Source organism: Clytia hemisphaerica, unplaced genomic scaffold (assembly GCF_902728285.1).
Source record: "Clytia hemisphaerica strain Z4C2 unplaced genomic scaffold, Clytia hemisphaerica genome assembly, whole genome shotgun sequence".
Lineage (NCBI taxonomy): Eukaryota > Metazoa > Cnidaria > Hydrozoa > Leptothecata > Clytiidae > Clytia > Clytia hemisphaerica.
Window position 1 is genome coordinate 219,242 of NW_027104338.1, and position 12,348 is coordinate 231,589.

General features: G+C 34.5%; 1 protein-coding gene and 1 long non-coding RNA gene across 3 annotated transcripts in view; one reads left to right on the top strand and one right to left on the bottom strand.

Annotated features, from left to right (window-relative positions):
- Positions 1-6,748, top strand: part of LOC136817797 (uncharacterized) — a 35,610-nt gene extending 28,862 nt beyond the window's left edge. The window contains exon 4 of one of the 2 annotated variants that reach the window (XR_010848152.1): positions 6,703-6,748. This is a non-coding gene — a long non-coding RNA (uncharacterized lncRNA). Of the gene's footprint in view, positions 1-4,065; positions 4,128-6,702 lie in introns of those variants that run through there. The other variant, XR_010848153.1, reaches the window with a different exon arrangement.
- On the bottom strand, positions 1,233-6,756 carry LOC136817795 (TNF receptor-associated factor 5-like). The gene is made up of 7 exons (XM_067074112.1): positions 6,560-6,756; positions 6,257-6,302; positions 5,692-5,799; positions 5,043-5,204; positions 4,249-4,326; positions 4,057-4,134; positions 1,233-3,393 (listed from the first exon to the last, which is right to left on the bottom strand). Exons 1-7 carry the CDS (start codon positions 6,754-6,756, stop codon positions 2,512-2,514), a joined length of 1,551 nt encoding a protein of 516 aa, XP_066930213.1. The 3' UTR covers positions 1,233-2,511.
- Positions 6,757-12,348: the final 5,592 nt, after the last annotated feature.

Below are 12,348 nucleotides of genomic sequence, written 5' to 3' on the forward strand. Positions count from 1 at the left end.
AATATAGGGGTGAAGAAGAGAACGAAAGATTTCAAATATACGATTTTTTTTTGCGATCATTACCAAAGTGTGCTAGGTTTCTAAGCAAAAATTACAAAAGTAGACAAAAATATCACAAAATTGAAGAGAAAAGTTAAACAAGTAATAAATCTAATAAATCTAAGTATTTGATACGATGGCCCTGAGATGTCACTGTTTCGTCACAAAATTTCAGTGTTTTATCACAAAATTTTTAGTTTCATCACAATATTTTTAGTTTCGTCACATAAAATTTTTAGTTTCATCACAGAAGTTCTTAGTTTCGTCACAAAGTTTTTAGTTTTGTCACATGAAATTTTTAGTTTCATCACAGAATTTCAGTGTTTCGTCACAACTTTCCAGGACTTTTCAGTGTTTCATCACGAAACTTTCAGTGTTTCATTATTAATATATTTCTTTATGAAACTAAAAATAAAATTTTCTTTCTTGCTTTTAAATATGGCATGAAGGATCCATATTTCAAAAGACGATATTTTTGCCACCAGTGATAAAGGGTGCTGATGAAAACGTGATTAGTATTTTCCCACTGCGATACTCTTCGATACTCATTTCTTGAGATATTGAAAATTATTTCAGGCCTCCTTTTCAAAACGCAGTTACCAAGATAAGTCAAAATACATGGTTTTGAGCTTTTCGACTCGGTTTTCAAATTTATAATTCTCTTAATCTGATGCAAACGAATTTATTCGTTCTCTTAGGTGTAGTAGTGTCCACCACCCTTTTCTTGTTTGAATTATTTTTTAGAGTGTTCACAATTAAAAAATTTACTTAAGAGAAAGATTTCATGCAGCTAATTTAGAAAGCCTCCTTGCTATAGCCTAATATTCCCTACTTCAATTTCAGAAAATTTTGCGTCTAGAAAATTTTGCGAATGACCCCTTAATTCGCGAAATTAAATGGCGAGAAAAAAATCTTTTGGCTGACCAGAGAGATGTGCTGATTCCTGAAAACTAATTCCTATGAAAAACGAGCTTCTCGGTTTTCTTTGTATTTCTTTTTCGCTAAATAATATGAAAACAAGATCTTGTGCCTGATCCAGTTTTCGCCTGATCCTACCGCCACAAGAAAAAAAGTTTTTTTTAGTTTCATAAAAAAATATATTAATAATGAAACACTGAAAAGTCCTGTAAATTTGTGACGAAACACTGAAAATCTGTGATGAAACACTGAAAAATTGTGATGAAACTAAAAATTTTTGTGATGAAACTAAGAATTTTTGTGACGAAACTAAAAATTTTGTGATTAAACCAAGAATGTTTGTGATGAAACCAAAAAATTTTGTGATGAAACTAAGAATTTTTGTGACAAAACAGTGACATCTCCGGGCCATCGTAATTTGATTTAGGGCAAGTTACATTACATTTACACTGATTTATGCTTTTATGTCGTTTAACGAAATATTAGTATACATAATTTTGCTTGGTCCAAAAGAATGCAAAAAATTCTAAGCTTCGCATAGAATCCCGGGGAGGGGTACTAGGTTTGTGAGATGATGGGTATGTCAGATCCATAAAGTTCGAAAATTGACCCTTAAAGAGAATCGAAAGTTTTATCCATTTTTTGACGTTTTTGCCACCCTTAGAGAAATTATTTCCCCAAAGTTTCAGCCAAAATTTTCAAAATTTAGTCCAAATTTCGAGAATTAATGACTCTTTGACGAATTGATTTTTTATATTTAGTAATTTTGGAACCCTTACAGAGACACAATTGCTTTTCGATGGTTTTTGTACCCCTTTGAGGGACTTTCGAGAGTGTGAAAAGGGGCCCTTATGGCCCATACCCGGCACTCATTTTTCCCCAAATACTCCTCCCCGGAAAAACTGGAATTTGTAGTAACACTTAGGGGTCAAGTTCCACTGTTTCGGGTGTTTCCGATATGGAAAATGACGTAATCTTGACTTACGCATATCAAGAAAAGAATACTCATTGATTCCGAATTTATACAGTATCCTAACATAAACTTCTGGATTAAAAAGAGTGTGCATGTATGCTCTCTGTCCAATGGCTATAAGATTTAAAAAAAGTGAGTCACAACCAAATCCATTTTAGCCGAAAGTATGCAATATCAAGGTTGTTTTTGGTCGCTGAATTGATTCTCGGATAAATAAAAATGTGGTCTTTCAATTCCATTCGTACAAGTAACCGCATTGATTTCCGGTGTATATTGCCACAAATTGACGTCAACTGATAACAAAGTTAATTCGAGTTTATTTATTACTGCCAAAAGTTAATAGCACAGTATGGCTAGCCTACAGCTCAGGTATTTAGGCCAGGCTTTTAACGCTCGAAACGAAGGAAGATATGACGTAGCCTAAGTATAGCGAAATCCTCTCGTTATATTTGAAATCTCCAGGCTGATCCAAAGTTTTAACCTCGTTGTGGCGTTGTTAAATTCCGAAAAAGTTTATAAATTTTGCATGTTCAATGTAACGCTTAATGCGGCAATGGTTCAAGGGTTTTCTTTTAGTTGAGCTACGTTTTTTCGTCTATTGTGTATAAAAAGATTAAAAGATAATCTCCTTCTTGCTTTCTATCCAATACATTTGTAATTTTTATCTTGCCAGCCCGCCAATGATGCACATCTAATGTATCGCTTTGACCAGGGTCGAATCCTTGTTGTGTTCTCGATATAATTTCCAGTTTTGTTTTCTCAGGTATTAAGTCTTTCTCGGACAGAAAAACTAGGACACTATATTTATCATGTCCTACGATGACATTTTCAGATTTCCTCTCATATCTATCTAATCCATTGAACTTACGATAATCAAGACATGCAATACTTAATACTTTTTTAACGCCTGGGAGTTCGATTCTAATAAAAGAACCAGTGTCTGTTTTGTATAAATAATGTGGTTTGATTCGTCGTGTGACAACATCATGGATATGAAATTTTCCATAATTTTTATCATAAATTTTAAATGGCGCAACAACTGTCTCTAACTGCACTTTTGTCGATTCATAATCATTTGCCAATAGCCCAGCTAAAAATTCATTCCGTTTGTTTATGAGATCTATAACATGAAGATTTACTAATATCTGAGCATTTGGAATGGATGATAAATTCTGGAAAATTTCACTTAACAGCCAGCTGATTGCATTGATGATTACGTTATAACCATGCTGTATTGATTGGGAATTTTCGGATATAAATTCCATTCTATATTCCAATTGTTCCATTGTTTCATTCGCCGTCTCCAATTTTGCAGTAAGCTCTTCATTTTTAAGTTTTTCTTGTTTTAAATCATTGTTAGTTTCAATCAGTTTTTCTTTGGTTACTTTGTAATCTTTCAGCATCATCAATTGATGTTCAACAATGTTTTCCTTGAGATGTTCCTCCATTTTGCAGCGCTGTAACTAAAAACAGTGAGAAATTTGGGAAAATTAAATATAACTAACTATTTTGTAGACTGATATACTCATACAATAAGATATTTTTAAGGAGATGATGGGAGGAAGCCTTTACTACTTTAGTCTAGCATGCATGAATGACGTTTTTGTAAGGTCATTGGTCGGTTGAAAAATGAAGGTAACGGATGAAAAACGAAGAACTTCCTTCAACTTTTTTTTTCTTCGCTTGAAACTTTTTTATGACGTGATCTTCTCTTCAGGCAAAAAAGGTTAAGAAAAAAACTGTCGCCCATTTCGCGCCAAAGTGGAGACCGGCCTTAAGCGAGCGTACTGAAATCTTTGCTTGAAAAAAAAAATCGTTGAATTGACGTCAAAAGAAGGCAATACATTGACTTTAGATAGCCAAAACTTTCTGACCACTTTATTTCAGAATTAGAAAAGGCAGGGCGAAAAGTGGGTCACCTAAACCAGAGATAAGGCAAGCGTTAGCTGAAGCATCGTAGGCGAATATTCTAATAGTCTAACTAGCATTATCCCGTAAGAGTTATCGCAATGATAAGATAACATCCATGTTACTGTGTTTCGTACTCAAGTCTACTCTATAATCCACCTTCCTTCATTAGTCTTTATTTGCCAACGCTGTTAGCATACATTTCAGTGTTGTCTTACCTTTTTTAGACAACCAAGGTCGAAGTAGTCGCATCCAACCACTTCATAAAGACAATCTTGAGACAAATGACCTTCGATCTAAATGGAAATTTCAGTTTGAATGAATGAATGAAAGAATACATGAATAAATGAACGAATTATTATTATGGTGACAAAATTCGAATTTAACATGACACAATGAACAACACTTACATCTTTGCGAAGGACTTGAACATTGCATTCTTCGTTCAAACAGATCACTTTCATCATTGGGCATTCTTTGTGGTGGTCCTGAAAATTTCGTTTCAAAAATCATTAGTCAATTGTCTGAAGGCTAATACACAGTGTGTTCGAAAAGCAGCACACCCCTGTGTGTCACAGACCCGTTGGGACTTCTACTGGAAAGTATGGCAAAGATTTTGCTCTCGGTTGGAAAAATAGTCCACAATTTAAGCCACATTGGGAAATTGACGTTTTTATTCCTATTTGATATTCAATGGAAAAGAATTGTGCTCCAAAACCATCCACACTGGACTTTTTGACCTTGGAGTAATAAAATTTCTATTCCCATAGGGATTTTGATAAAAAATTTCCACAGCCACTGGGGAAGGAAGTTCCTCCCAGGCTATGAGACGGGTGTAATAACGGAATATATTTTGATGAAATAAAATTCAATTACATTACATTCTTCATCTCACAGAGTTTGAATTTATAACAAATTGATATCGTACAAAGTCTTTGTTCAATCTCCCGAAATTAAAATCGGACGCTTACAGTGCAGAAAATATTTAGCCAAATTTGAGTAAATGTGAGTGAAAAACCGACCATTTTTTTGAAAATCTTTGTCCGTTTTAAGGCAAAAATAGTCAGATTTTCCAATTTTTTTTCCCAGAAATCTTCGTTTTTCTCACTTTTCCCACCCTTAGAGTGCACTTTCTCACATTTCGACTTGCTCAGCTCACAAATTCTCTACTTCAACCGTCCGAAATAAAGCCTGTTTTGCGAACCTTCATCTGGATGATTGGGTTTTTCAGTTCGCAGTATCCACACTGTGTAAGGCGATATTCACAAATCTGTTGATGTTTCGGTAAATTTTTTCTCATCTGCATTTCCAAACAACCTTCGTTTTCACACGGTATTGTCTCATATTCACAAGTCCTTTGATGATCCTAAAGAAAATAGCAAAAATTATTATATACCGGCTGGAACAAATTTTCCTTCATTGTTACTTCCTCTTTCCATTCATGTTTACGAGCTCCCTTAAATATAAATTGCTTTTTATTTAACAAACAGTAGCATGGTGGCCGATCTTTTTTGGGGGGGGGGGTGGGGGGGCCAGAAGACAAGAGATGCAAAAAAGCGCCTTTGACACTACTAATTTCGGCGCCCCTTTTCTTTTTTACACCTTAGAATTAACAGTTTACAGCCAAAATAGAAAATATACCAAAAGATTTTCGTCCTCGCTCTGCTCGCGTAATTTTTACAAATATATTTTATTTTTAAAGTAGGCGTCAAAATCCTAACAACGAATAAAAAATTGCCTCCCAGTTTTGGTTGACCCACAACGCTATTGGAAAAAGGACTCTTAAGGGCTGCACGTACGGTCGGTCGATTACCTTGAGTGCCCCCCCCCCCCCCCGGTCAAAGAACGCAGACCTGATAGTCAATGATTTTCCCTTGCCATGAACATCCAACCTCGTGTAGTTTACATTTCACATCTAAACTGGTTTTCACCATTCGATCTATGAATCCATCTTGGTGAATCTATAAAATAATTTTCAATTCATCTTTCATCCAATTCCATAAATAATTTTTATGACTGCTTCGCGTGTTTTATAAGAACAAACTACATAAGAACAAAATGCTTCGATGGCAAGAATATTGAGACTATTGTATTTTAGGACCTTGCGGCCTTTAAAACGCCAAATTTCTTAAGAAATCGCACAAATATACTAACGAAATAGTAAGAATATGAACATTTTTAGAATATTTTAGGCTTGAAGTTAAGAACATCAGAAAGCTTAAAAAATTTCAGATGTTTTTATAAAAATTAACGTGGGTTATCTTTCTATATTTCTGCGAATTTATCCTATTTTCAATGAGTAAATTTATGCTAATAAAATTGTTTTTCTTTGATATTTTCAAACTTTTAGAACTTGATTTTATGATTAAAAAATCTTACTTCCGAAAGTAATAAATAAATGACAAGAAAATTACTCACTTGCTTTTGGTCATAAACATTGTTACAATTTGGACATGTGGTTGGCCTAAGAAGATAAATCAAGTTATCATATTAATACTATCGTAATCATTTCTTCGAATTTTCTTCCTACATTCTCTATCACTAAACTGTCGAAATACACATTTTGAAAAAGCATGTACTGTTTCTATTTTACCAAAAACTATAAAAATATTTTCTATATTTATTTTACCCGAAAAGCTCCTACACTGTTCGCGTAAATTACATCAGAATGGACATAAGAGCGTTAGAAAAAAAATTAATATAAAAGATTTAACTTTTTACCTTTTGGCATTTGTTAATTCATTTCCCCATTGCGTGATACAAACGTGACAGAAAGCGTGATGACACGGTGTCGTGTAAGGATCACGCAAGATTAAATGACAAATAGAGCATTGGAAATTAGTTCCTTGTTCTTTCTTTACTAGATCGAAATCGTATCCGCGATCAGCTTGTGGAATTTGATCAAATGCTTCTGCCATTTCTATTTTACCTTTGTAGTGACTGTATATTATATCATGAGAATATGACCGTAAAAATTTTTACTCTGAACTTCTGCAGATGAAAATATTGTTTCTCTTTTCTTTAGGTTGAAAGTGTTTATTTTTGAAAATACAATTTTTTTTCAACAATCAAATACGGATTATAAATTGATAAATTTTAATTCAATACGACTGGATTCTAGAGTACGAATCTATACAACCTATTGAGTAGAAATATCAATTATTCATGATGACATTGACCTAACAGATTAACTTCCTCATTTGTCAACATCCCGCACCATTCTTCCACCAATTCTGTGGCGTTGACACCCCAAATACCCGATCTGGTCTCGTATTTTTTAACATATTTTAATGGGATAAACTTTCGCGGGGATTAAATTTCGCGGTTTGGTCTATCCGCGAAATGTAAAAATTTCGTGGGAACTTAATTTCGCGGTTGGCACTATTTGGTGGGAATATTTTCACAATTTTGTGACTTTTACTTTCAAATCATGCATGTTGGTAGCTGTAATACACATTATTGATGCCAGGAAACATTCAAAAAGTATTTATTTGACATATTTTGGGTTTTGTTTAGAAATATTTCGCGAATGGTGCCATTCCAAATTTCCATTGGGACTTAATTTCGCGGATTTTCGCGGATGACACCCATCTGCGAAATTCAATCCCCGCGAAAGTTTATCCCATTAAAGTACAATCTCAGTCAAAATATATTGGGAATTTTGGTTATTTCCTCGTTTTCAGCAATATAAAGTTCGGGCGAAAAAGTCGCTTTTGGGAAAATTGATAAATTCATTCAAATATTCCAATTCGGAAGGGGTTTATAGACTTCCAGGCTATATTCTGAGCCCTATTGGACCATTCTTAAACTTTTAGTTCCTCAGATCCTAAGGTCTTAAGATCTTAATTCTAGCGTTAAAACTCAGTGTTAAAACTTTACCCGTCCGACCTAATTTAGAGCGCTTCCAAATCGTTTGTGGTTGTAAGATTTCGTGGGAATTTCCCTTTTTTTATCAAATATTATGACTTTGATTGTAGGTACCAAAACTGTGGCGTACCAATGAGCGGCTGTAAGGACAACAGGGTTTGGTACAGAGGGTGCTCGACATAACGATTTCCTCCTTCTTCATTTATTGATAGAAGAGCTGTTTATGAGACTTGATATGAATCGATCGAAAATAATACGGTTGAATCTCCATTACTCGAACATGCCTGACTTAAGGAAATTTCGAGTTATGAAGTGAAGTGTATAAGGCATTGTTAACTGAAAGGACGTAGCGTAGTCCCTAGAGCGTAGTACCGGTAGTACCTCTACATATCGTTTTTGATATAACCCCCTTAGGGCTTACGCTATAAGAGCGATTTTATGTATCAAAGGATATCAAGGGCGAGGTAAGTGAATTCGACTCAAAGCAAAGTCGATAGTTGATAGTGGATATTGCGATTTAGGAGACTTGCTTTATTTTAGCCTGTATCAAACTCTTCTCCGCTGACTGAAAAGATAAAAAATACCCGGCGGGGTGGTCTAAAAATATTCTTACCATGTTCTTATGACCATTTTGTGAGCATTTTTGCCCATTTTCCTAAGAAAAAAGGGCTTAGAGCCCGCAAAGCCTTAAAATGTTCTTAACTTGTTCTTAATATTTTGGCCGTCGAAACCTTATGTTCTTACGCTTAGTTTGTTTTACGCTACTATTGTAATGATTCTAGTGAACGCGTTGACGGGATTCGTCCAATTTAAACACCTGGCCTGAATCGAAAACACTCGCAAGGTGGAAAAGGAAATAGAAAGTGAAACTATAAGCTTCAAGGGAGACTGGATACGATATTTTTTTCTTTTCCGCGAAATAGCACACACGTGATATCACATTTTACTAGCCAATATGGTAGACTCTCACAGCAGCAACATAAGTCAGCAGCAGCAGCTCACAACAAATAGAATTTTATCATGCAGAAGGATTGATGTTTTTAAAACCATAGGTACCTAAGTCTATAAATACGTATAACACTCCTTTTTATATTTTTGTCCTATATTTGTCCTATACTTTTTCCTGAATATCCCAGACGTAATTTATAATCGAACCAATCGAACGGTATTTTTATATCTGATGGCTTTGTAAACCTATTAAAGGTTGTTTCATCAGGTTGATTTTGTAAATTTTTCTAGTTAAAGTTTAGAGAAAAGAAATCTCATTCATTCAAAAACTTTGTCGAACTTAATCAAACTTTGTTGTTCAATTAATGTTCGACTAAGTTCGCTTTAATCGAATACTCACAAATTCTTCAAAATATATAGTTCAATTAAGTTTGATTAAAAATATCGAACTTAATTGAACTTTTCAGGCCATATTTTAGAAAGGCAAGGCAGGGTCCGTTGGTGGCCAAAAAGGGCACTTTTTCTTATGTTTTTCCACTAAAAAGGCTGTTTTTACCAATATTTTAGTAATTTCAAGAGGGGCAGCGTCCGATAACCGGACGCTTAAAGGGCATGAAAAATGGCCTGCTTTTAAAGAAAGAACCCTTAGTGTTTGATAGTAGTTTGATTACCCCATCGAACTAATCGAAGTTTATTTACTTTAATGGAACTCAACGGGTGGGCCCAAAAAAGATCTGCGATCTGAGTTTTGATTAATCCTTGAAATAAGATTACGTAATCGAAAGGACTATTTGTCGAATTTGTTGAACATTTCTTGTTGTCAAACTTTGTCGAATAGAGCTTTTTGCCAGTCTGGAAATTGCGGCTTGTGCGCCGGATATCTTTGGCGTAGATTTGAGGTTTGAGATCTGCTGCCTTCAACTTTTCCCAGTTAAGTTGGCGCAGCCCCGGCGTAACATTTTCCTCTGGGCTTTTTGTCAATTCATCATCGAACATTTCTTGTTTTCGAACTTTGTCAACTTGATGTTTTGTCTAGCTTAATCAAATACTCACAATTTAAGGGAGGGACTTTTGAAAAGTTCGATTGAATAATTTAATCAAACTTTTGTCATTCGACTAAAGTTTGATTAGTTTAGTAATCAAACTTATTCAATTAATTACGTCTGGATTACCTGAGACTTGGTATGGAGTTACCAGGCAGTCAAGTTTTTAACTGATTTATTTTTATTTTATCCTTTATGTTTAAAATCACAAAAATGTACTACCGTCAGTCAGGGAAATCCCTCAATTGCGGTAGTAAATTTTTACTGCAATTGCAGTATAAACGTCACTTTTACAATTTCCATATACCGCAATTGCAGTATATTCAAGAATCAGCATTCAATATTCAAGGAAAAAACAGGCAATTTTTCTTCATAATTGATCATATCTTTTTAACGCACAGACAAAATATTTTTTCCGTAGATCAGATTCTTTTAATAAGGAAAAGCTTTCTTCTCGTACGATTTTTTATAGTCGATGTTTGTTTATCTTTGTCGACCAGCACTATATGTAGTCGTTATAAGCCTTTGTAGGCTAAACACAAATGAAAACTACCGCAATTGCAGTATACCGCAATTGCGGGATTTCCCTGACTGACCGTGTATGTATTACCGTGAGAGTGGGTAACTTGCATCAGTGGAGGCTAACATGCATTGCCCTCAAATGAATGACCCGTCTGGTCATTAAGATACAAACTTAAATCAAAACAAAAATGGTAGAGTAGAGCTGCGAGCAGAGCTGAATATAGTTTATTTTTATGACCAGCCAGGTCATTCATTTTAGGGCTATGCATGTTAGCCTCCACTGATGCAAAGTTACCCACTCACGGTATGTGATAATTCAATAGAACTAGTCAGTATAGTCATCTGGGGTAATTACGGGACAGTTAAAATTAAGGGGTAAATACAGGACACCCCTAAAAATGGTGCTATTATTATAAATTTGGATTTAGATGGAGAGGATTTTGGAGATAGTCATTCTAGCTGCTAGAAAAATGTCTAGTTAGATTATTCTAACATATACTTTTGATGATTCAACAAAAGTTCCACATGTCACCATAAAAATCAATTTTCGTAGTTTTAGAAGGAACTTTTCAAGCTTTAGTGTCAGGAAGAACTGCAATCACTTTGATTATATTTTGACTGAATTCTGACATCAAGATACTATGGTTTGAAATCATAACAGTCACATTATAAAACAAGGCACCTTATCTCTAAAAAGTGTGTCCCATATTTTAGTCAAATCTTAATCTTGGGGTAATTATGGGACACTAAAGTTTGAGTTTGAAGTGTTTATTTTTTATATTATAAGAAAACTACAAACTTGATTTTCTAGTTTAATGGAATCATAACTACACTCTAAGTCTTTCAAAACCTGCAAAGGTTTGCATCTAAATATACTTCAGTTGGTCTAGATTGCTCTATAGAAATATTATTGATTGAAGTGTCCCGTTATTACCCCCAAATGGGAAAAAGGCTGGGGTAAAAATGGGACACTGTCACTAATTTTGTTGAAAGTCCTTTAAATGATAGCACTTGGATTTGAAGTCATCAAGTGGATGCAAAACCTCAAATATCATAGCCTTTTGGAAAGATATCTGGATTTTTCAATAACATTTTATACCTGTCCCATAATTACCCCAAGGGTGTCCCGTAATTACCCCAAAATGCGGGGTATTTATGGGACACCTTTAATATAATTTTTAGGAGCATCTACTAAATTTCAAGGAAAAGTATTAAATCTTGTGTAAAGGTACTCTACTAAATACTCTGATAAATGAAGTATAAAAAAATCGGATCTCTAGGATTAATACTTTTACAGTAATGCCCAAATATGTCAAAATCGTCCCGTAATTACCCCAGATGACTATACCGTAAGTTGGTCTTATATCGACATCCCTCTTCTAATTTCGACATCCCTCTTCTAATTTCGACACCCTTTTTAGAGATTGGAATAATATGAAGGTCGGAATCGCTGATGGAAACTTATCTTTTGTGCTCAGGGAGGAAAAAATCTTTTGTCTATCAGTGATCCCGACCTTCCTACTATTCCTTTCTCTGAAAAGGGTGTCGAAATTAGAAGAGGGATGTCAATATTAGACAAACTTACGGTAAGCCACACTAGGAAATCAAGCTTTCAGAAAAAACAATATCAGTCATCTACAGGATGTAATTGCAACAACAGTTTAAGATAAATACGGCAATTATTGCTCTTTTTGACAATTATTGCAGAAAACAACAATTTTTTGAACAATGAAATGATGAATCAGCAGGAAAATGAAGTACAAATGAAAATCGCCATTTTCGGCAATTATTGTCGCTTTTGGGAAAAAAGTTTTTATATTGAACACATGGTATTTGACACCCTCACAATTAGTAGGTCCACTGTGTCTCATTTAGTTTTATTTTCAACTGGTTTTTGTTGGAAATGCAGACTAGCAAAATCGAGTCATATGTTAGCAAATTTATAATGGGGTTTTGTTTTCTCTTTCTGGCTGTGTTTCGGCATTGATGCAGGTGATCTTTTTACATATTAATTTAGAACTTTTCATTTTATTGAGCAACAAAAAATTGGAAACAAAATATCACTTTTTTAAATCTGAAAAACCTTTTCCTTTATGCAATTTTACAATTTTCAAACACCTCTGACATCTT

Coding starts and splice junctions, on each gene's coding strand:
- LOC136817795 (XM_067074112.1), bottom strand. CDS start 6,756: ATGGCAGAAGCATTTGATCAAATTCCACAAGCTGATCGCGGATACGAT. Junction 6,303..6,559: donor GAATTAACAAATGCCAAAAG/GTAAAAAGTTAA, acceptor TTATCTTCTTAG/GCCAACCACATGTCCAAATT. Junction 4,327..5,042: donor ACCCAATCATCCAGATGAAG/GTTCGCAAAACA, acceptor CGAAATTTTCAG/GACCACCACAAAGAATGCCC.